The 25,964-nt window shown below is 38.2% G+C and overlaps 1 protein-coding gene across 1 annotated transcript in view; it reads right to left on the bottom strand.

Annotated features, from left to right (window-relative positions):
• DOK6 (docking protein 6) overlaps positions 1 to 25,964 on the bottom strand; it is a 274,647-nt gene that overhangs the window by 117,965 nt on the left and 130,718 nt on the right. The window contains exon 4 of the mRNA XM_019729346.3: positions 7,069 to 7,188. Within this exon, the coding sequence (XP_019584905.1) occupies positions 7,069 to 7,188 (120 nt within the window). The remainder of the gene's footprint in view (positions 1 to 7,068; positions 7,189 to 25,964) is intronic.

The raw sequence follows: 25,964 nt of genomic DNA, 5'->3' as shown, positions 1-25,964 counted from the left end.
AGAAGGATAGAAACCTACCTTGCTCAGCCAGTGAGGACTCACACAGGTTGAATTCAGGGCAGACACTAATCTACCTATAGCAATTAGCTTGAGCCTGGTTGGTGGAGGTAAGTGGGGAGCCTAGCTGCAATAGAAAGCAGAGGATCGGTGATGGGGTTTCTGACATGAAGCAAAACCCCATTTAGTGAGTAGAAATAAACAAAAAAAAACCAAAGGGTTATGAGCTCTTCAATCAGTTTCTCAATAGTGCAATCACAATGTCTTAACAATATTGAATATTGCAATCACGATCATGGTTTATCGCTCATTTATTTAGGTCCCTTTTAATTTCTCTCAGCTTTCAGTGTAGAGGTCTGGTTATATACTTTGCCGATTTTATATCTGAGCATGTGATTTTTTTTGATGGTATTACCAATGATATTTTTATATTTCCCTTTGCAATTGTTTATTGCTAATATATGTGTATAAATATTATATATATATCATTATATATGTGCAATTTTTTGCATATTAACGTTTTATCCTGCAATATCTCGGAATTTACTTAGTTGTAGTTGCTTTCTAATAGATTCCTTAGGGTTTTCCAAGTACACAATCCTAGCTTTTTATTTTTTACCAATCCTTATGATTTATTTTCTTTTCTTGTCATATTACACAAATTGAATCTTAAATAGAATATAAGTGGTGAGGGAGAATATCTTTGTCTTTATTCCAATCTTATGAAGAAAGCATTCAACATTTTACCTTCAAAATGATACTTTTTGAAGGTTCTTCACTGATGTCTTTCATCAGTTTGAGAAAAATCCACTTCTATTCCTAGGTTTTTGAGAGTTGTTTTCATAAATGCATGTTAAGTTGTGTTTATCAAAAGTTTTTTATGGATGAATTATAATAATCATGTGATTTCCCCCCTTAATCTATTAATACAGTAAAACATATTGATTGATTTTTGGCACTCTGCATTTCTGGCAGATACCAACATTGATCAGAGCGTATTTTTTATGTAACACTTTAGTACTCCTTTTACTAATTTTTAAAATAATTTTGTACTTACAAGCATGAAGGGTATTTGTCTGCAATTTTCTTTTTTCTTTTAGTACCTGGGTTATAGTATCTGGGTTATAGTATCTTGGTTTTAGTATCTTGGTTTCACTCTGCTCTCCTGGGATATGCCAGGTTCTGCTTACAGATGGTACCTGGGGTCCAGTGTGGGCTGACAGGAAGCTTGGGCACCCGCTCCATGCCACACTCAGATTTGAGACAAGTGATGCCATCTTTGCCTTCCTACACCTGGCTGGGTTCTACTGACATCTATCCATTAGGCTTCCTGTGTTTGTCATCAACCCCCATGTGACGAATCAGATTCTAGTCTTTTCTCTTGAAGTAACGTCCAGTTTATGATAGGAAATGTAAGCACGTGCTTCTGTCTACTGACCTCCCGAGGAAAGGGGAAGGGCAGGGCATTTATCTCTTGCTCTCCACCACACGCATATTTTCAAAGTCCCTCTTTTCTTCTTGCCGGCCGCTGGGAGATACCAGTAACTCTGGATTCAGGGTACTTCCTCAAAACTTTTTTTTCACATAACTATGAGCGCTTTTCAATTTGCATCTTTGTTCTCCCTGTGTTTGTAAAGGGGATGTTTCCAGGGCACAGGAAACAGGACAGGTCCTTTGGTGTTTCAAGGTATTTCTTCCAGTAAGCATCTCACTTTGTAATGACATGGTTAGAGTTAAACAAATGGATCACTTAGAGTTGGCAGTGTGGTAAGAGAAGCACTACAGAACATCTTTGGTTTCTCTGAAGCACCTTTGCAAAGAGAGGCATATATATATGTGTATGTATATATATATGGCATTAACCTTTACTCCATTGTATTACATATTGAAGACCAAATGGGAAAGTGGTGGTTTTAACCGGGTGTGTTAATTTATATGCATTCTCTATATTGATTAAATAATGAGATTAAAACAACACAACACAAAGCTAGGCAAATAGAGCTCATTCAAGACTCTGTGTTGCATCCATGATGTCATCTCATTCCTGCTCGGGTGGCTGCTGCCATCACCATCACCCTCCGGCTTTCCCTGTGCATAATCACCTTCATTGCTTACATTGGCATTTTCAAATATGTGTTTCATGGAATGTAAGTTCCACTGGATATGAACAGGTTTTATGTGTAGAAAGAGAAACATAAGTAAAGTGAGTTTGGGAAATGTTGCATTATACGAAGTTACACAAGATCTTAATTAGGACTTCTCAACAGTTTTCCTCTGCTAACGTATACTGGCACCATCACAGAGGGTTGGTATTAGTTTTCTAGGGCGGCTGTAACAAAGTACCAAAACCTGAGTGGCTTAAAATAATAGGAACCTATTATCTCCTGGTTCTGGAGTCAGGAGGTCCAACGTCAAGGTGCTGGCAGGGCCATCCTCTCTCAGAAGGCTCCAGAAGGAGCATCCTTTCTGGTCTCTTGTAGTTTCTGGTGTCTGAGCATCCCTGGCCTGCAGACACATCACTCGTCACATGGCCGTCTTCTCTGCCTCTGTCTCCAGATTTCCCTTCTTTATCAGGATGTGTTGGCTATATAAGGGCTCAGAAACTCGCTTATCTCTGAAAGACCCTATTCCTAGTGAGGTCACATTCTGAGGTACCAAGGGTTAGGACTTTGATATATCTTTTTTTGGGGGTACACAATTCAATCCACAACAGTGTTACATAGTATTACATACACTCCACTGACTCTATCATGAGAGAGCGCGCTGTTGTTATATTTCCTGGAACTCACTTTGGGAAATAGTAGTGTATGTGGATGGCATTTTAAAAACCCAAACATAGGTATTCATTGGTTCCTTTCCCATGGAAAAGTTGGTTTTGCTCAGTGCTATCCTATGGACAAAAAAATAAACCTCTAAAATCCTTTCATTACTGGTTATAAAGAAAAAAATCAGAGTGAATATAGTTCACCCCAGATCATTTTTGAAAAACTGAGGAAAAGGTCATTACAATAGAGAAAGGGGTCTATTGTTCCTGTTGTCATTTGTTTTGTCATTAACTGGCCATTTTCCACAGGAGTAACCTCCTGCTAATATCAGCTTTAACTATTCACAGACATTAAGAATTTCAGAATTGCCTGATTGAGAAAGCGTATTTGGGGGAATCAAACATAATTTTAAAAAGCACCTATAGCACAGTGCTTTTCTTTTATCGTTATTTCAGCATGTATTTTAGTATACCTCAGATGGTAGGTTGGATCACTTTTTCCTCTATTCACTTCCTCTCCATGTTAGATCCTACGCTCTAACCCGTGTCAGGGCCTCACAGGTGGAATGTACTTCTATGCTCCTTGACTTTGGCCTTGGCAATAGCCTTTGCTTTGACCAACGGAAGTCAGTGGACTCCACACAAGCAGAGACTTAAACTGTGTGGCAAGTTTGGGCTTGCTCTCTTGCCGTACTTCTTTGTTCTGAGACTACCCGTTCAGTAGTTATTAGTGTAAGAGGATGAGACACAGGGAACAGACACCATCAGAAGCTTGATGCCAACTTCAGCAGCGCTCAGACTGCGTCAGCTGAACCCTAGCCAACCCCCTACGCACGAACTATAAAGACATGCTTCCAGATTGCTGCTATGGAGATTTTGTGTAACCAGCCACACAGCATTATTTAAAAATGTAATGATCGATACCCCTTGTTTATAGATTTGGCTCCCTTGCTACTTTGTGAGCTTCTTAAAAGTACTGACTATATTTTGTATAATTCGACATTTCTTCAACTTAGTCATTGCATATCATAGCCTCAAAAATGTTTGATGGGTGAATAATGAATGAGTGAAAGACACACAAGGGTGTGTGAGTGGAATGGTAGCTATGGCAACTCAGGTAAACAATTCCAAAACAACGCTGGAATACTGCTCTTTTTCTGAAGAAAGGCTTACACATTCTTAGGCTAAAAGTTGGAATTCCTGACAATTCTCGTCCATTCATAAGCAGGGACCCTAGGTCCTGGACATAGCCAAACTCTTAGATCTGACTTCATATTCACCAGATGGCAAAGTCTGAGGTTATTTTTCCATTTTCTTCCAGATGGTGATCTCTTTTATCAATAACAAATTGGACATATGTTCGGAGTCCACTTCTAACTACAACTGCAGCAATTCTCTACAGGAGTTGCTTTTTGGTTATGATGCTTACTTCTGCTGTTAATACTTAATATAGAACATTTGTTTTCTAGAATCACTACTATGTATTGTGAATCCTTTACAAAGAACTATGATTGTTAACACCATACATCTAAGGTCAGTGTAGGCCGCCTTAAATACTACTAAATGAGGTGAAGATTCAGGAAAGTGTAAGAATTTAAAGTTGGAAATGATTACTTAATAATGACTACTTTCTTGTGGCAGTGTTATTGAAGTCTTAGAACAAGTGTGTGTGTGTGTGTGTGTGTGTGTGTGTGTGTGCGCGCCCTTGTGTTTGCTTACCTTCCCCTAAAACCATGTGTGATCCTGAGTCGATATGAAAGCAGCTGAAAGCACTAGATAAAGATGATTACAGCAAGGAATTTAATCAATAACTACTTTTATCTCAGCAATACACCTTACATCTTCAAAAATTATTTGCACAAATGTACATTCTTAGCTAGTCGCAGAGTAAGTAAGATCAAGCTGTCTGAAGAGTCATCAAAACAGTGGAGGAGAAATAGTCATTTTGAATGTCAAAAAGCCCTGCGGTCAAGGCTGAGCAGTGAGTCACGCCTTGATGATGGGGTACCGCCAGACCAGCACAAGCCACAAGAGGGTCACTTATTACGTCAGTTCTGCACACGTATGCACCTCATCTCTGAGGAGAAATTTCAAACTAATTCCAATACCTCAATCATAAAATAGTAAACTCATTTTTCTGATGAAGAATAAGTTAAAATAATTTAATACGGGCATGCCTTAAGGAAAAAAACAAAAACAAAACCTGAATCTGTAACGACAATCTTTCAAAAAGGATTTATTCCAATATTTACATGTTAATATCTTCAAACATGTATTAGGAAGTTTAAAGACTTTGTTTATTTTATGAGGTGTTATGCTTTGAAGAATCTGGAATAGTGATTGAAGGCCATGAAAGGACAGCTTTGAAAGATGACATTATTCTTCCAAGACTATAATTAGCTAACTGAAACAACAAATACCTTCCCTACAAGTAGTAAAATGAATGGGTGTGCTGTTTAAGGAACAGGTGTGTGCCTAGCAGTCAAGGGCCCAAAGGAGAGGGTTCAAGTTGGCTAAAGAGCATTTTCAGTCTTTGCTGTGAGACTGAATAGACTACTGGTAGTTATTTCAGGGGGAGCCCCAAATGGAATTACCTTACTTATGGGAGAAGTTTGTTTATTAGGAAGTGAGAAAATTGGCACATGCAAGCAACAAATTGTGCCAATGTGTGTGTGTGTGTGTGTGTGTGTGTGTGTGTGTGTGTTTAAGTAAGATTACCAATTTCCTTTTAGGTTACCATGTACTTTTGGAAGGTCATCTAAGTGAACAAAATACTACCTTCTCTAATGAAACAACTACTCATAAATGTAAAAAATCTATGTTAAAGCACTTAAAGCTTTTATATGAGGTTAGAATGATTAAACAAAATAAATCAAATATCCCTCAACCTTTTTCAACACGAGCCACCAAAAATGAGCAACACTGGGCTGGCCCGGTAGCTCAGGCAGTTAGAGCTCCGTGCTCCTAACCCCGAAGGCTGCCGGTTCGATTCCCACATGGGCCAGTGGGCTCTTAACCACAAGGTTGCCAGTTCAATTCCTCGAGTCCCGCAAGGGATGGTAGGCTGTGCCCCCTACAACTAGCAACGGCAACTGGACTTGGAGCTGAGCTGCGCTCTCCACAACTAAGATGGAAAGGACAACAACTTGACTTGGAAAAAAGTCCTGGAAGTACACACTGTTCCCCATTAAAGTCCTCTTCCCCTTCCCCAATAAAATCTAAAAAAAAAGCAAAAGAAAAAAATTGAGTAACACTGAAAAATTTCTGTTTCCATACTACTAGGTTATCTGGTGGTGATGGTAATTATTATTTTTTTAAATGGAGAAAAATAAGCTCATTACATTACACTGATTTCATGGTTTAGAGGTGCTGCTGAAGAATGTTCAGCATAAATTCTCAGTAGGTATCAGAAATGCCTGTTAAAATAGAGAACAGTGAAGGAAGTAAACTCTGTGTGCCACATAAATCTCAATGTTCTTACCCTCTGAGATTTCATACCCTGTACTTTCCTACTTGTAGTTGCTATGGAGTGAATTGTGTCCTTCCCACCCTCGCCCCGTTCCAAATTCATATGTTGAAGTCCTAACCCTCCAAGTGACAGTATATGAAGATGGAGTCTTTGGGAACAAATTGAGACGAGGTCATCAGGGTAGGTTCTCATAATGGGACTAGTGCCCGTATAAGGAGGGACACTATTAGAGCTCTCTCCTCTCTCTCTCTGTCTCTCTGTCTCTCTCTCTCTCCTCTCTCTCCTCTCTCTCTCTCTCAGATACAGGAACAAGGTGACTGTCCGCAAGTCAAAAGAAGGTCCTCACTGGTCACTGACCTTGCTGGCACTTCAATCCTGGACCCCAAGCCTCCAGAACTATAAGAAATTAATTCCGGTTGTTCGAGCCACCGAGTCTATGGTATTTTCTTATGGCTGTCTAAGCTAAGACATCATATTAGCCCAATTCCCTGAAATCAATTGATAACACAATAGGCCAAAGTTGTTAATATAGAATTTAAACTATAGTAACTCTCGAGGAAGAAAATATAGGAATGTTTTACATTCAAAACCTAATATACAGTGAGTTATTTATTTAGATAAATGCCAAGGTCACAGAATGAGAAATCAAGATACCTGGGTTGTATTTTAGTGTTTTCTCTAGTTGCTATGCAACCTTGGGAAAATCTCTGAACAGCTCAGGGAGATCAGTTTACTTTCCTTCAAAATGATTGGTCTGCCATATTTCTGGGCTGCTTTTCAGTCTCAAAGTCCTACAGTTATGTGTCCTTTAAAATGATGGGAGGCGACGCACACTTACCGTTCTGTTCCCTCTGAACTCCTGCCGCCAGAAGATCCGGTTCCCCAAGGCTGATGTCGTTCAGCCTGGTCCCCAGACATTCCATACAGAGATGCTTGCACCACTCCTCAGCCTCCAGCTCTGAAAAGGACCACATGTCATCAGTCAGCCAGTGCTGCATAGGGATGATGGAGTAAGACCGCCTCCTGGACCATTTCCCCAGGTAAGTAGTAAGAGCTCAAAATTTACCCAAAGAAAACATTTTAGATGATTCTGATGCACTTTATCTGACTTACACATAATAACAAGTAGAATATTCATTTGTTATCTGGTATATTTTAGATTGATCTGATTTTTTTGGAGGGAAATTACTTAGAAAAATTAATTAAGTATAAAATTAAAATACATACATGACTAGTGGAAAAATGTCAGACTAGGTTTAGCAAGTGAATGTTTTCCTGAGTGTGACTTGTATTTGTGTGGGTGGAAAGTCTGAGCCCCAAGTCACTCTGAATTGCAATGGGTCCTAGACCAACACAAGCATGTGATCCTTTTTCTTTTGTAAACATCAAAAGTGGCATCTCTTTACTTTAGACAAAAAGTGGGATAGGATATTAAAAGTAGCTTTCCGCTTTAGAAAATTCTAATTATCTAAGATACTGATTTGTTAACCACTCTTGACTCTCATTATCTCTCAACTTCTTTATATTCTCAAGTTTGTTTTTTTTTTTTGCTTGAAAGATGAGAACATCTGACATCTACACAGAATCTTGTAATATCAAACACTTTCATGAACATAAATGAATTTGATTTGAATATAAGCCCTGTGTGGGTGAGGTGCCTAAGGGTTCGAGTCATACCTGGGTCCCATAGCATATCATTATCTTTGGTCAATATCATGACTAAATTGGAACCCAGGTCTTCTAGCTATTTTTAATATGCAGAGATCTGAAAGAGTATGAGGTTGAGAATTCTGGGCCAAGGACCAAAATCGCTGCATGGAAATTAGATAAGAACTTTCCATTGACACCTGCCCAGAGAAATTTCTGACTTTTCCGTGTAGCATAAATCTATACCAGAACAGTTTAATATAGATTTCCTTCATATCTTTTGTTACTCTCCATGGATGACATGCCAACCTTTGCCTTGGCATTTTCAATTCCCCATAAAAAGTTATCTGTGACAGGTTTTTTTTTGACTCTGTGGATTTAAATACCAACTGCTCTGCCCCACGGTCAACACCATCAAACTGGGTAACGTTTCCCTTCCTGTGCTAGTCACACTGCCTTAGCATCAAAAATTGGTTTGACCAATGAGATGCCAAGGCAAATTTGTCATTTATTTTTTTGTTTTATCAAGACCATGAAATATCAAGACCAGAAAATCAAGAAAAAGAGCATGCAGCCTCTCACAGGATACAATTTTAATGCCAGTAATAGTTCCCATGTTCCAACCATGAAAGGCATTTTCTTTACAAAAGGTACGGTCAGCATATTTCAGGGGCCCTCCTCTCAGGAGTGAGAGATGCACCATCTACATAAGTCAAGAAGGTAGATTCTCAAGGGAAACTGGTCCCTCACTCAGGGGGAGTCAGAGGCTGGGCTGGGCTGCTTAGCCATTTTCTCAGAACCCTAGAAAGCAATTCTTCCCTCCTATAAGGACACTGATATAACAAGTGGGCAGTTGCTGAGGACCACAGCTTTCTCAAATAAATTTTTTTTTCCTTCCAGTGAGGGAATGTCAACTTTCATAGTAAAAAATTTATGGGAGCAACAAAAGCCTATATTAAAAATAATTTTCATTAGACATATGAGTTTGATTTATAATATTTGTAAAAATTTTGAAAGCTTTGATAACAACAAATCAAAATCTAAGCCATTTCCTAGAAATGTCTCTAGGAAACCTTGACATTTCAGCTAAAGGAGACAACATGACTATACATTTTCTCTTCACATTTTAATTTTTTGAATATTTCTCAGGACTCCAAATTAACATTTAATTCAATTTGAAATCAGTAGTAGATGCACATTCAGTTAACATCTCATCTGCAGGGCTCTACTGAATGGTAGTTCCAGTCTGCATAGATGGAGATGAGAGTATTTAACATGCTGTCTGGGGTAAAAATCAGAATACTAACTATGTCAAAGCATCTTTGTGTCAATATTCCCATTCACTTGCAGTACTAAGTCATGCCCAGAGGTTAAAGAAATGTGTCACTCACTCCTCCTCACTCTTTTGTCCCAGGATTTCATGAGACAAAGAAAACAACCATATAGTAAAGGGCTTCTATGAAGTCAGAACCCACTCTTTCATGAAAAAAATGTGCCATTTCTGTGAGGACCAGAGCCAGAGATGTCCCCCATTACAGCAGTAACAGGTGTTTGTGGGCTTCCCCTAGCCAGCAAAGATGTCTTTGCCATCAGTCTTAAAAATCACATGCTTCGGCATTTCAGTAGTGCAGTAGCCATAGCAGTGCAGTAAGAAATAAAAACAGAAGTAACAAGAGTAATAACAAAGGCAAGAGTAAACCAACAGAGTAGATACAGTCATATTAAAGCCTGAACTATAAACCATTTCAGAGAGAGACAGAGAGAGAGGAGGCCATTGCAATTCAGATGTCATCCAAAGTTCATTTCAATTTTTTAAAATTAATTTATTTTTATTAGTTTCACGTGTACAAAACAATGTAATAGTTAGACATTTATCATTTACACCCCTCACAAAGTGATAACCCCTCTCCCCCAATCTACTATCCCTCTGACATCACATATAGCCGTTACATTTCCACTGTCTCTATTCCTAATGCTGTACTCCGCTTCTTGTGACTACATATATGTATATATATGTATGTGTATATATATATATATATAATTATAGTTCACATTCATTATTATTTCTTTTTTGACAAGCATGTACTTTGAGCTCAGTATAAGCCAGGGACTGTGCTCGGAGAGGTTATATTGAAAACACACATTATCTGTTTCTGAATGATCTTCAAGTCTAGGGGTGGGCAGGTGAGTTTGGGGGGTGGTACTCCAGAGGGCTGCTGGCTTAGCTGGGGGAGGGGCAGTGTCGGCACTGCTCAGCAGTGTGGGGGGTGGTTGAAAAGGAATCTGCAGGTCAAGTAGGAGGAAGGAGCTGGTGTGTGCATGTGTGTGCGTGCGCGTGCATCAGTATATGTGAGTATGTGTCGTGTGAGGTTATTTGTGAGAGTGTGTCAGTGTACCAGTGTCTGAGTGTGTGACTGTGTACGGCAGTGTACTTGTGAGTGTGTGTGTGTATGCGTGAGTGTGTCCGTGTGTGTGTGCATTTGTGAGAGTGTGTGTCTGTATGTGAGGAGGGTGCGCAGGCACTGAGATGGGAGCACCTCTCCAGGGCAGTGAGAGTGACATCCTGTGAACAGCTGGGGACAGTCCTGAGTTCGTGTAGTAGGACTGACAGACAGACAGCATTCGGCCATCTCCTCATTGCTTCATGGTGTTCAGTTCAACTGGGTCAGCCCCAAACCTTCATTTTGCAAATACTAACCTTTGTAGTCTGCATACCTGATCTAACAGTTTTGCTGCAGCAAAGTTTAATTTGTTTGAGTATTATAAAAGATTTTGTTTTTGTCAGTCTGGTTTTGATAGTCACCTTTCCAATAATTATAGCTATGCCTTTTCATTTGTTCTTTTTCAGGCAAACTCTAGGTATTAAAGTCCTTTAATCTCTTTATTGTGTTAATTTATTTGTCCCATCATTACTTAATTAGTGATTCTGTCTGAATTGTCTCCTGTCTTTCAGCTTTCCATGTTATTTTTTTTTTTACAGAAATGAGCAGATTAAACACCAACGTGGTAAGTGGAACCCCCTGCATTATTAACTCTTTATTTTCCCATAGATTAGGTGGTGTTTGTCTTTCGTTTTATTTTTCAAACTTCTATCGTAGTCTATACACAATAGTGTGTAAATAATTACATTTCTTTACGGAGCAATAAAGGCATACATATGCTCTACGACATCTGCTATGTTTTTCTCTTTGTGATGGAAGTGTTTTTTCATTATTTTTTTTCTGAATAGCTTGCAGCTATGATATAATTACTAATTCAGGTAAATAACTTTTTCTCTAGGACAGAAACCTCAAAAATGTGTTCATTATGTATACAATTAGTTTAAATGAAGAAATTTGATAGCTTCAAAAGAAAAACTGAAAGATATTTTGGAATAACAAGACAAATGGAAAAGAGAGACTGAACTAAAGGAGTGAGTTATGAGACAAACAGGTTTATTGATTGTAGGGAAAATGGTGATCAGAAATAGTACAGAATAGAAATAGAATTAAAAGTGGATGTCTCTCCCCTGAGTTTCTTTCCATCCTTTCTTTACAAAATTCTGTGGAGAAGATGGTTATATCGCTTTGAATCAGAAGAGGTCTTTACATAGCAGACCCTTAATAAATGCCTATCGAATAAATGATTAAATTCAAGCTTTATTACTTTCACTAAAACTACTCCTTACTATAATAAAATGAAAGTTGAATGATCTATATTTGAAGAAATGGACAATTTTTCATCACATATACAGAAAATAGGCTATCAGTCAGAATCATAGAGCAGAATTAAAAATAGCACTGAGTCAGTTTTGTGTTCATTTATTGTAAGATGCAGACAAGACTAGTTTTGTGTGGAAATAATACATTATTTTATTTAGTCCTTACTGGAATTAGCTTTTATAACAATCTTGGGAAAATGTAGGTAAAATCATCCTGTTTTTACATTCAGCAAAATTAGCGATTCTTAAATATATATAATTCTGACATTCTGTGCAGATTTGCTATGATTTGGTGATAAATATTGTTTTTATGTTTACTGAAGTCTTCTTAAATGATGCTTTACTGGAAAGTGAAGAAAATATCTCCCTGTGCATACTATTCCTTAAAGAATAAAAATCTCTCACTTATTGTCATTTGAAATTCACGGAACTTTTAAAATATACAACATGTTGAGGATGCTTTTCATTCTTGATTATCGGCACCTACTTGTTTCTTAACTGGCCTTTGTTGATATTTTATGGACTTTTCTTTTTCTCTCACTTTTTCTGTAGTAGGAAGAGAAGAAACCAGTTAAAACCTAAACACTGGCTCTAGCAAAGGTAGAAAGAATATGTCTCTGCTTAGCAGGAAACAGAGAAAGAACCTTTTCTGGGGAAGTCAGGTGGTAGGATTGATCAGTTTCAAGATGGGGGGTAACTTTCAGTGTTTTTTTTTCCTAAGAAGAAAGTGCATTTAATTTCCTTTCTCCGAAGTGCCCTCATTTATACACTAACACATTATCTAAGACATAATAATCCTGTAAAACTGGTTTCAAATATGACCTTCTCTATATAGCTCCTTCAGATCCAAGTCTAGATTTGACACCTTTCCTCCGTATTTCCACCACACTCTGTACATACTGTCATCAGCCCCTGTGTATCGTTGACAAATTTGTCTGCCTTCCCAACCAACCAATTTAAGATATTGAAGTGTGGTAGACATACTTGATTTAGTTACTCTGGAGGCTAGCAGAGCACCTGGATATGGAAACTAATAAATATGGGATGAGTAAGTAGATATTTAAGCAATTTAAGACACATTCTAGAATCAGTGCAGATATTCTGGGGAGTAGTCACTTGCTGGCTGTTTTGAAGTCTCTATCCATCTCATTTAAGTGGAGATGATAAATTGCTATTTACAGCTTGCTTATCCAGATAAAAAAGATCTTTGATGAGGAAGGGGAAGGAAGAAATATCAATTATGGTTTTCCATTGAACCTCAGTAATTATAAAATAACTCCCATTCAAAAGGTTTCTTATTTTATTAAGCTTTTTCTTTTAGCCTTATAGGTGGTATTTATGCCAAAATGGAAGTCTTATATAACTCCCTTTGATTCTGTATGTGCTAAACTTTTTATCAAATTAATATTTTCTACAGAGATATGGCAATGGACTCTTAGAAAAAGTCAACTTAGAGCCAAGGATATGAACTACTACCTAAGTTTATTCCATCTTTTATGTAGATAATCATAGCTTAGTTTTCTTAATAGCAGGTTGATGTATGAGATTTTTGGATTCAGTACAGAATGCCTTATTCTGCTACTTCTCTCCTTTTGTGAACTGGAGGCGTAAGGTGAGGCTTTCAGAAGTGGGCAAGACAAAATTGCTTCTGCCTACTCTCCAAAGTAGCAAATGACAAATAGCAACAAATGACAGAACCATTGAATGTGCTGCTCTTTTTAGCCTGACAAGAATTTGCTGCAAAATGATTTAACGTGGAGGTTAATAAATGACACGAGAGCTTAAAATGATTAAAAGAAAACAAGAAAGAACAGCAACCAACACTTACAAATAGTTGGAAAATGATGACATGATGATATGAGCATGCGTGAGTGCACGTGAGTGCGCGTGTGTGAAACGGAGATGGAAGCAGGATGGTAAAAGATTACAAGATTAGCATGGATCCTTCGCGTGGACACTGAAGCCCAGCCCGAGAATGAGTATTTTTCTGCAATGGAAAGCCAGCATCAGCGTGCAGTTCTTCCAACCTGTGGAATTCTTAGATACCAATAGAATATTTGATGCATGCCTTTCAGGCTTCTCATGAGAACAGCGATGAAGCAGGGAACATTTTGAGGAAGAGGTGCTGTCAAGAGCTTTCACCATAGTCATGTTCTTATAAGGCCAAAAAGCAATTCCTTTCTGTGCAACAATTGTGAGGTGCTTGGGATCAGAAAAGAAAACATGGAGAAGAACTATTTGTTGGAATATGAAAAGGTCGCCAGTGCCATGCTTATCTAAACTAAATCTGAAATCACAGAGATCTAAAACTGTTTATCTACAATGACACAGAGATGTAAAACTGTTTCTCTACACACAGCCAAATTTATTATAAAAACATTTGATAATTGTTCTCATTGAGTACAGAATTGAATTTGGCCAACAATGCCAATCATCCTGGAAGGGTATTTGTCCCCAGAGCTTCCAGGAAGGAACCCGCCTGGTGACACCGTAATACCTGGTGAGACTGGTGTTGATCTCCTGTTCTTCTGGGCTGTAAGATGACACATTTGCGTTGTTTCAAGCTGCTGTATGTGGTAATTTGTTATATCTGCAACTGAACCCCGAAATAAATACAAAGGTCAAAGAGTCTAGACCTCTCTGCTAGGAAATCCTCCAAGCAAGCCGATTAATTCATGAGATGTGATCCACGAAAAAAAATCAGGAATATATACAGACGGTGCCAAAAAAATTTATACACATGACTTCTATTCATTTTCTGTTATTGGTATATATTGAGTATTATAATTTTAATACAGCTTTGTTTCTTTCTTAAAATGTGTATACATTTTTTTTTGGCACCCTCTGTATATGTGGAAAATGATGTGATTAAATCTGCCTGAAGCTTAAGAAACTAACTAATCAAGAAGGATTTCCTGATTATTAACATCGAGGTGGGGGAGTCCCAAGACAGAGAATGCAGAAACTATGAGATTCTACAAAGAAAAAGAGGAGGGGAGTTAGAGGATGGGTGCCAGCCCGAGGACTGAGGGAGAACTGGAGCAGTCACCCAGATGAGGTCCACGATGAGAAAGGACTTGACAGATGGGTACGTGCTTCATAAGGCTTTAGAGAAGCAAGAGTGATTTTCAGGGACAGTCTTCAGTTCCATCGCGTCTGAGAGAGACAAAGGCAAAAACAGAAGGGAGAAGTACCCTGCGGCAACGGGGGAAGGAAGGGAAACAAAGATGAGTCTGTATTTTGGGGGTTTGGTTTTTTCTCTCCAACTGTTGCTTCCAGCTGTGCCTTGTCCAACAGTCCTTTCCGCTCCTTAGCCACAATAGTGATTTCCTGTCCCCTTTCTTGTTTTACATTCCAGACCCATCAAACTTAGACTCGTATCTGAGATCCAATATGGAATTCTTTTCCTCTCCCTAGTTTACACCTCTGGGAAGATGGGGCATGACCTTTCTATGATCTCCTGGCCCTGAAATTCCTCGCTTCTCCTTTATGATGAGTCCTGAGAATGGGGATAGAGGAAAAGGTGTTAACATCTCCTCGGTTGGCTAGTGTTGTAGTCGTTCTCTCTTGGATGCTCAAGGTCTCTGTGTGGCAGGTTCCCTTCGCGTGGGTCTTGTGAGAATGTTGGGATGTCCTGAAGATGGCCTCCTCACCACGCAGACACTGGTGTGAGTACAGATGTGCTTCCACTACCGGACTCTTCACTATTCTGGTTCCAAAGTCCCTAACCACATTCTGATAAAAAATGATATACATTTTCTTTAAAACATTTCTTTAACTTACAGCATGCATATATAAAATGAATTTTTAAATTACTGAGAGTTTTTAGGAGATTGTTTATAAGAATAAAAGGGGTTTATCAGACACAATTGTTGGGAAAATATTGTTCAATAGTAAGGTATGTTTTGCAGTCAATGCAAAACACAATACTGCTCCTGGGGAAAAGAGTAGCAAAATTCCCCAGTTCTTTCCAGAAATATACATGTCCAGAATTTCGTAGAGTTTTTCCAAAGTGCAGTACTCTGCAATGTGTGTGTGCCATCATAATCAATCTGAGGATTATATATGGACCACTGATTACTGTCTCTCATTGGGAGCCATTTTCACATTCCAAGTGGATTTCAGGCTGCAGGGACTTCCTGTACACAAATGGTTTGTGATTCTAATTTCTCTTGGAGGATCCTAACATGAAACTTGCAGGATGAGGTGAATGCAAAATTGCTTCAGGGTACATTATGGGTTAGGAATTTCCCTGGGACCAAGGAATTGGCCGGATCTGTTCCAGTTCTTAATTATGTCCCAAAGAGTGACATTATCTAGCAAAATCTTCAGGTAGAAGTTGTTTTTCATCTCCTCGTTATTATGAATAACTGCACTATCTTTTAAGGGACTTGAGAACCAAAACACTGTTACAAGAAGGCAGCGTGAAATCATTTCTAAATGGCTTAGGGAGAATTCCAAGAAAGCCTCCTTTGGTTTTCTTCATTGGCTTTGGAGCTAAGTGAAAAAAATGTCACCTTGATGGAAGGCTGGATCCATTCTATTGCTTAAATTCATTTGTCCCTAGTAAGTAAGTGTTTCTATGAAAGTGACTATTTTAACTTGGCTTGAAGATCTGTTTTGCAGCAATGAATTTAGTATAGCTGTTCCATCATCGCAGAGTTGGCTATGGGACAGTGTCGTATTGGCATGGCACAAGAGATTAATCTTCAAATCATTACCATTTTGCTTATTTATGGGTCACAGTCGATTTTTCAAACAGACTATAAAAAGTTCCAATGGAAATCTATTGCTGCACACTCTTGCAAAATTTGATTTAATTAAAATGGATCGATGTGAAACTGTGTTCCAATATTTTCTATTTGTTCAAAGATGATACCGATCTCACAACAAAGACATTAAGATAAAAGACCCAAATAAACAAGAGGGAAAGAGCCTAGAATTTGGACAGTATAGTTAGGGTAGGAGAAAAACATTTTGAAGAAAAAAGCCCTCTTTTTAAGAAATGAAGGTTAAAAAAAAAGCAGTAAATTACATTAGGAGCGAGAGACCTAAAAGTATCTGAGAGAAATGTACATGATTAAAACGTGAGAGTCTCCAGGCAGAACTATGGGAGAATCAAGAGGAGAGAGAGAGAAAATGAAGGTTAGCTCCTGAATGAAAATACAGTTGGGGGATTAAATTCTGGGTTATTTAGAAGAAGTATGGTGGAAAACAGGCGAGCTGCCTCTCTTCTGATTACTACTTGTTTCTCTGCTAAATCCAGAAGTGTAGCTTCTCAGAATGGGCATGAGGTGCGTGTAATTCAGATTTGTGATTGGACAGACAAGTAAGAAAATACCTGTAATGTGTATTTACAGTTAAGGGTAATTGGTGACAGTCCATGTGACACACTTTATGGAAGCTTTCTGTGTTTGTATTCTGTTTAAAAAATTAATTCAGCAAATTAAAGCTGTATTTTACTACACAAGTATTTAGGTGGGACAATCAAAGTTGATTCGATGATCATGAATCATGTCACACTTTCATATTCTCTGATAAGAATGAGCTGACTCTTTGCACCATCATCCTGACAACTACACATCCGGGAACCTTGAACTGTTAATACAGAGTAATGGGAAGGGGGCACACTGTTTTCCAGGAATTCCTGAGCAACTTACCTGGGATTTCTGAACACCAGTTTCTTACTTAGGAGATGCCTATGGTCTCTTCTTTCTTGTTCCTTAAATAAGTGCTTATGCATATAAATTGATAAATTCTAAAGTGCCATTCCTACCTCTTAAAACCTTCTGTATCTGCTCTCTCCCCAGTTGAATTTGCAACCCAAGCATAAGAAATATCAAGTAGAGATTAATAACATGGAAATAATGAACAGGAAGAAGAACGTACTGCTTCTTACGATAGTGTGAAAACTCCAAAATTTGTTCACTTGAGGTTATGGAGGAATGCATCATAAAATTTAAGTCCTGATGAATGTATCATTAGAGAGAGAAACATGAAATGATTTTAGTGATTGCCTGAAGACCAATATGAAAAAAAGTCAATATCCTGCATTAGCACACACCATTGTAAAACAGTGAGAGAAAATGGTCAGCCTCTCTTGAGATTTGTATGGTAGAGTCAAAATTGATGAGTTAGTGGAAATTTTAGTCATTAATTTTTATTTGAATAAACATACAAAGAGACGCTTGCATCCGATTCCTCTCCATATAAAAGGTAACACACTTAGCAAGTCATTGAAGTTTCTGTCTCCATAATGAACCATTTATGCACATCGCAAGCTGGCTCACACAGTGTTGGTTTCAGAAGCACAGAAACCTCGTGGCAAAGAGTGGCCTTCAGGAAGGAAGTCGGGGCTCTGCCAGCCAGCGCATGTTTGTTTCTGACAGGCAGCCTGGCCTCTCCCGAGCAGACCCCATCATGCACGGAAAGTGAAGCCGGTGGCACAGCAGAGCTGCCACCTTGCAAAGCTCCGACACACCCAAACGATTTGCTTCCACAGATTTAGCAGTTCCACGGTTGACTGCTTATAATGAACCACCAGGAGTTTTGATTGTTCATGTAACAATGTTTAAAATCCAGCATTTGTTCAATGTTCAGAGAGACAACATCCTATCAACTAATTATAGGTCCACTCAGATGATGGTCCTTTTTAGCCATTTCCTGAGACACTCCCCAAATCTCCGTGGCTGTAAAACACTAGTGGATGCCTGTTATCGCTGCTCTGATCCTCTTGGCCGGGGCCCTGCATTTAACGACTGGCTTGCTCATGCTGGGGTGCCCTGGACTTTATCTCAGGGTGCTTCAGAGATAAAATTCCTCTGGTGAATGTGAGCAATGTCCAACTTCTCAGGGAATTAATTCCTAAGTAACCACACGAAGAAACACACTGGGCAGACACATGGTATGTTATTATGTGATCTTCCTTTGTAAAATGAATATATGAATGTAGCATGCAACCATCTCTTTTAGTGCTTTCCTGCTCACTTTATCTCTTTCTTCTGGGCATTTTTTTTTTTTTTTTTTTTAAATGTTTTGACGGTGCCTCTTTCAGAAGATAGAATGTGGATGTGGATAGTGATGACAGTTTTTTTTTTTTTTAATCACCTATGTAACAGGAATGACTGGGCTGCTGCCCACTTCTTCTGAATGAAAGGTCAGAGAGCAGAGAAAGTGAACATGGACAAAGGAGGTTAGGAGGCTCGAGCAGCTGAGACTCAGGTGCCAGGAGCCCATTTCACCTCCAGGACTCAGTGGCAGCAGAATGAGATCCAGTAATTAAATGTTTACATCTTCTACCATTAGATTGCAGGGAGGAAGAAAGCTTTCACACCCTCTGTATTTGGTCTGTTCAGAGTAGAAAAAAGTCTCCCTTCAGGCAACTAGATGACACAGTGCTGGAAGTCTCCAGGGCTGGTCTTTGCCACTCCCGTCTGTCAAAGGATAGTGTTTAATTATTGTCTGCAGGCTTGTTTTTATAGCTGCTCTAAGCATCAACCAGGAAGAGTGAGACCAATGGACTATTACAAACCCATTTGCCAATGAACTTTTCCCCTTATTGGAAAAAGAAAGTTCTATGTGTAAAAATTAAGCATGTTGAGTCTCTCTCTCTATTAGCTTGTGCTGTATTCAGGGACATTGAAAAAAGACACCAGAAAAGAAAGATGTGTTTCCATTTCAGACATAAATGGAGGACTACAGAGAGCTGCTATGGGAGTTGTCAGGAGAGAAGCCTGGGGAACCGGGGGACCCTCCGTTCTGGTCAGCAAACGAATCGGCAGAACTCAATGCTTGACTGGTGTCTTTTCCATGTTGTTCAGAAATGAAATGAGCTTGTGCTGTAATAATAGCAAAAGTAACAACAGTTGTTCTTGTCATCGTTCTAAACATTAAAACAATAGTTATTATTTTAAAAATAGTGTGCCAGATATAGTCCCAGGAAATTTACAGTACATGTGTTAACTGATGTATGCATCCCACCAACGCTAAACCATCAATATTAGTTTCCTAATTCTACAGATGAGCTAACTAAGGCTCAAGGCTTTACAGAAACTTCCACGTCCCCACCTACCACGTGAAGGAGCCGCAGGCAGCAGTCCAGCCACAGACTCTATGCTCTTATCCATAAGAAAAGAGTCTGGTTAATTTTTATCTTAGGTCTGATTGGATTCCAGACCTAACTTCAGAATTACAGGACACGTAGGTGAAAACCTCCCATCATGTTAGTGGGTTTGTTATTTATCTCATATATTGGGTCAACTTCCCCCTTACAATGTTATCAACATAAGGCTTCTGTTTGGAGACTATTTCATTAGGAGTATAAAGGCTGAGGACTATTAAACTCTACTTCTAATAAATATTTTCACTTCAAAAATCTCATTACATTACACCAGCTTTCTTGGTTCGCTTTTTTTTTTCTTCTGTTATACAGAGGGTGCCAAAAAACTGTATACACATTTGAAGAAAAGAAAAAAAAAAAACTGTATTAAAATGGTAATACTCAACATATACCAATAACAAAAGATGAATACAAGTCATGTGTATACATTTATTTTTGGCACCCCCGGTATTTTTCTATATCAGACAACTTTTGCTTAGATGATGCTGTGGTAAGAAATAGCCCCACAATCTTAGAGGATTTCTCTGACAAAAGTGCTTATGACCTTGGATGCAAGTCAGCTTCAGCTCTGCTCCAGGTTTTCTCCTTGTGGGACCAGGCTTGAAGGGGCAGCCTTTTAACACTGTCTCAATGTAAAGAAGATAAAAGCAAAGACAGAACCGTGCAATGCTGTTAATCTCAGAGGAGTCAGTGAAACAGTGGTTCCTATGTTTCATTGACAAAAGCAAGTTAGTGGGAAAGAAGGTTTAATATCCTAACAGCACAAGGCAGGCAGTAACTGGAAACAGCAATGCAATCTACCCCATGCGACTCATTTTTTCCCATTGCTTTACTTTCCATCAATCTGGGTCCTTACTTTTATGTGCATTTATCTTATAACAAGTATGTAACTAGATTTTTAAATTCAATGTGAGATCTCTTAAAAAAAACGGTAGTTATTTATATTTATTTGGATTTTATTGACCATTTTGCATCTTCTACTTAACGTGATACCTTTTTTCTCACTTCCCTCTTTGTTATCTTCTCTACCAGAGGCTCTTAGACTTTACTATGCCTTAGAATCACCTGCAGAGCTTGTTTAAGTTGATTCATGGACCACCATCTTTGGAGTTTCTGACTCAATAGGTCTGAGGCGAGGCCCGAGAATTTGCATTTTTAACAAGTTCCCAGAAATGCTAATACTGCTGGTCTGGAGACCACAGTATTCTGTAGTATTAATTGCATTTTCTTTATTTTCTCCCTTCCCCATATATAAGAACAAAACCCCACAATGACCTTAAAGTACTGTAATAATTTCTTCTCATCTTTAGACCACATTATTTCCCAATATTCTATTTGTACCTTATTTTAAGTCTTAAATAATTATTATTCTTTGCATTTTATATCAATGTGACTTTAAATTTAGCAACATCTTTACCTACTTCTTTTAGTCTATATTTATTGGACTTGTACTATGTGCCATGGCTTTGCAAGTATTGACTTGCTTACTCCCCACTAAAAACACACACAAAAAACACAAAACAACAACAAACAAACAAAAACTATGATGTGAATATTGTTAGCATTTTTATTTCCATTTTACATGTGGGAACTGAGGCTCCCAGAGGTGAGATGACTTACTCTGAGTCACACAGCACCCACACCCTAAAACACTGATATCACCCCGACATTACAATTTGTACCCCTCTCTTTTCTGTTTTCAGTTTTCTTCTTCCTAAAGACCATATATTTTGGTGCTTCTTTCTGTGACAGCTTATGTTTATAAATTTCCTTAGTTTTTGCATTTCTGAAATTTTTCTTTCTACCTTCACCCCTGAATGGTCATTTATTTTGATAATTATTTTTCTCCAGCATTCGAAAAACATCTTTCTAGTGTCTTCTGCTTATTGTTGCTAATATTGAGTCAAATGTTCATCAGTCATTTCTTTCTAAATGTCGTCTCTTTGGGGCAGCCAATAAGATCTTTTTTCCTTTATGTTTAATTTTGCACATTCACATAAGTGTCTACATGTTGGCTTGATGTAACTCTCAGACAATGTCATTTTTTTTTTTTTCTTGGAGTTTTTCAGCTATTACTATTTTGAGTTTTCCCTTTTTCCTATTCACTCTTGTTTCTTATCTTGGAAATCCTGTCAGATGTATTTTGGGCACTTGCTGGATATTCTCATTTATCTTTCATATCTTTGTACCATATCTTAATATTTTTATCTCTTCATATTTTGTGCTGCATTCCTTGTATCTTCAGATTTATTTTTCAATTAACCAGTAGTCTCCTCTAATAGTTTAATTTTATTCAATCCTTTCCATTTCAATGGCTTTTAAAAAATATTTAGAAGTTCTAGTGGTTTATTTTGCATATAATATGTTTTTTATATTATTATGGCCTTTCAAATACATCTCTTTATTTATTTTACATATAATTACTTTGTATTCTTTTAAACCTTTTCTTATTTTTTACGGTCTTGGAGTGCTAATTTGCCTTTTTCTAAATCAGATGACTTTCTTTCTCATTGTGACTTATTCACATGGTTTGTACTGTTTTATTGAGCGCTCATCTTCAGGAAGATTTTCTCTCCTCTGGAAATCGCATAATCCTGTGACCCTCAAAGCCACTCACAACAACATTTAAACATTGCTGCCCTCAGTGCCCTACAGGAGAATTCTGAGTTTACTATCAGCTTGGAATCCTTTCCTTACGCAAAGAGTTTCTATTAGCACAATATTCATGTGTGGGGTGAGCCTTCGTCCGGATGACCATTGTCCACCCCCCTCAGAGACAGATGTCAGCCCTTCCCGTTGCTTTTGCAGGGCGTTGAATCCTGTTGTGCTAGTCCTTTCTCCAGGAAGGAGAGAGCACTTGCAGAGCCAGATTTTATGCAAAGAATTCAAGTCCACAGCCCCTAATACATGTTAATACAACGTCATTATCGTATTTCCTACCCTAGCCACGTTTACAATTGTGTGTGTGTGTGTTTAGACTGGATATTTCTAGTGACCCATTTTTCAGTTCCCTAATATACTCTTTGGCTGTTTTTATTCAATTTACTAAATTCATTTATTACATTTATTAAATTCTAATTTCATTTGTAACGTGTTCCAGAATTTCCATTTGATTCCTCTTTATAGGTTCCAGTTCTCTGCTGAAGTTTTCTACCTTGTCATTCAATTTTGAGCACATTCATCACAATTATTTTAACTCCCATGTTGGTACATTGCTTAATTCCAACATTGGTTAACCTATAGTCCTGCTTCTCTTGGCTCCTTTTTTTTTTTTTTTTTTTTTGGTATGATTGTTGATACTTTATTGAAAGCTAGAAAGTATATATGAAATATTGTAGAAGCAGCTTGAGGGTGTAGTTCAGCTTCTTGCGAGTGGTTAGAGACTTACCTACTTCATCCTGTCCGGGACTCAGATGATTTACATCTGGGTTTCTGTCTTTGTCAGTATTGGTTTATATTTAATTTTACCTTTTTCCTAGAGTATACTTCAGGGTCTCACCAGAACCTGGGATGTTTACAAGGGTCCCTTTTTCTTGGTGGACACTGGAATTCAAATTTGACCCCCGATATCCTGTTGAAAACTCTCTTAGCCTCCACTTTCAGTTTGGCTTCTCAGACCCTTAGTGGTTACTCACCTATTAACAGGTACCTCAAGAAACAAAACAGCGTCAAATGTCAGGCTCACTTCTTTCTGCCTCCTCTCCAAGATCTGCTCCCTCACGTTCTGGTTGCCTTGGTAGTTATCTAAACTTTATTATTTTAATTCCTAGTCCCATGAGATTATCAAAGGCTCTTCTTAGCTATCAGCGCATGGCCTCTTCTTTCTGCCTGGGTCTCAGCCTCTGGGATCTATGCTACTTATGAATTGGTAACCTGGTGCCCATGTTTCATGTAGAGGCCTCTTGCATAGGGCGTCCTCTCATGAAAGATCTATTTTAGGATTAGTGTTTTATTTTTGTCTTTTAAATCTAATTATTGGGATAACATTGCATGAATAGATGAATATAGAATGAGTTTTTTGTTGTTGTATAAAGATTCACATATTTGTTTATTTAAATCTTGCACACTTCTCAAATTGTTCGCTCTTGGGAATTTTATGGGAATTTTTGTCATTGGAAATAAAGTAATTTGTTTCCATTACCTTATCTAGATATGTATGGCTTCTTTGTAAGTCCTTAATTTCTGTATATCGATCTTTTATCAAGCTACTTTACTAAACTCATTAATTCAAATACATTTTCAATTGATTCTTTTTTTGCATTTTCTAATTATACAATCATAGAATTTGCTATGACTCAACTACTTAAAAAAGCAGTTATGCAGAAAAATGTCCTCACAATATAAATTAATTGCCAAGCTCTGAGAACATCTATTGCAGCTGATAACTTAAGTTTCTTCATCCTAAAAGAAGTGGGCAACCCCTTGGCAGTGAAAGGATGTAACTGCAGGACATGTCCCAAACTAACAGATCCCTTTTCTCATTATTACCAGGGATTTGTGGAAACTTGGTCCATCCAGTGAAGGGCATCGTTTTTTAGACCTCTGATGAAGAGACTTGGTTTTTACACAGCCATGAATTACTTCTCTTTGATAGGAATTTTTCATTGTAGAAACAAAAAAGTCTTTGAGAAAAGCCTGTTATAACAATTTCTTAAATGAATATAGTTTACTATCTTTCTTTTCTATAATTAGATGAGCCTTTGAGATTTTATGAGTGATCAGTATTGAAAAAAATGCTAGTGTCCCTGTCACGTCTGGGTTTGCATGTGTCCTTACAGAGGGACATAGTCACAGGCTCCTCAGATGGGAAGCCATGTGGATGGTAAGAGAAGTGAGAGGAACTTGTCAGGAAATGATTAGGACCCAAGAATACGCCATCTGGATGCTATGCTCTAATAATATTACCTCCAGTGGGATTAAAGCTTAATAGAACAAACCACATCTCTGTCTCTCTTCTTTTTTGTGAAGATTCAGCTCATGTTCTCTCTCTTAATTTATAGACTTCTTTTTATAATGTACATCTGAAAGTGGCCAAGGATTTGACCTTCTGCATAGGAAACGATAAATAAAAAAGAACTTCCTGTTCCCAATTGCACGAACAGCTGTTTCTCTGCAGATGGCAACAGGCGTCTATTCTGATAATTGTCTCCACACTCTGTCTACGCACAAGCCGGACGTGCACTGGCATTTAGCTGCAGACAGCTTGCGTGCTCGGGACTGCTGCACTCCAGGCTTGAAAGCTCTACCCACCAGTTCACAGGGGCTATTCAGTGCACATGTTTTCATACCCTCATGTCTTCTAATTCTAGTCCATAGTCTAGAGGTATTAGCAAGCTATTTATAATGATTATTAAACTTCCTGGTAAAAGGGCATTTTCATAAACTCTCAATAATGGATGGTGAATTCATCCTTTCAAGCCTTCAATGGAAAAGAGAAATGAAATGTACTTTTTGTTTGTTTTGTTTTGTCAGGAACAAATACGTAGCACCTTCATTTGTACCTAACTTACAAATATTCTGAAATTCAGCACAATACAATTTGAATTTATTTCTTTTTAACAGTCAGCTTAACTACTATGGTAAATAACTGTACGGAACCAAAAGGTTTATAAAATGTGTATGTGATTATAGTTGCGTTTTCTAGGTGTGTGGAGACAAAAGTTAAAGGTAAATCTTGAAAGTACTTTTTAACAATAAAAGATAAACAAAGAAGATGGCAAGCTTCATGATGATTTTATACCTAAGCAAGTATTTAAGAGTCTCTTAATCATTGTAAACCAGTTCTAAAATAAAGCAGAAGAGAGAGAGAGAGAGAGAGAGAGAGAGAGAGAGAGAGAGAGAGAGAGAGGGAGGGAGGGAGGAAGGAAGGAAGGAAGGAAGGAAGGAAGGAAGGAAGGAAGGAAGGAAGGAAGGAAGGAAGGAAGGAAGGAAGATGACTTCATTCTGAGTCCCCTGGGAGCTCCAAACTGTAGCCTTCACTGGCAGGGTCCTATTTGACATGTTCCTGCCTGAGTCAGAGAAGGGACTTGCTCTGGCTCCCTCATCCAGTTTTTTGCTGTCATCTGTTCTCACTCTGATGGCATGGAGTTGAATCTATGGGACGGCAATCTCCAGAACAGTAGGAGATTTAAACAAGTAGGAGACATAAATTTCCCTATCACTGAGGACTCGCCAATGCTTTCATTCCTTCTTTCCATGAATTCTGCTCAAAGTTTATGGGAGTACCGGGAGTGAGCAGAGTGGGGAGTAGAATGTTGAAGAAACAAGG

This window comes from Rhinolophus sinicus, chromosome 4 (genome assembly GCF_057876585.1).
Source record: "Rhinolophus sinicus isolate RSI-liver-muscle chromosome 4, RSI-T2T, whole genome shotgun sequence".
Classification (NCBI taxonomy): Eukaryota; Metazoa; Chordata; class Mammalia; order Chiroptera; family Rhinolophidae; genus Rhinolophus; species Rhinolophus sinicus.
The sequence above is the reverse complement of the archived record's forward strand: the minus strand, read 5'-3'. Positions and strand labels throughout refer to the sequence as shown.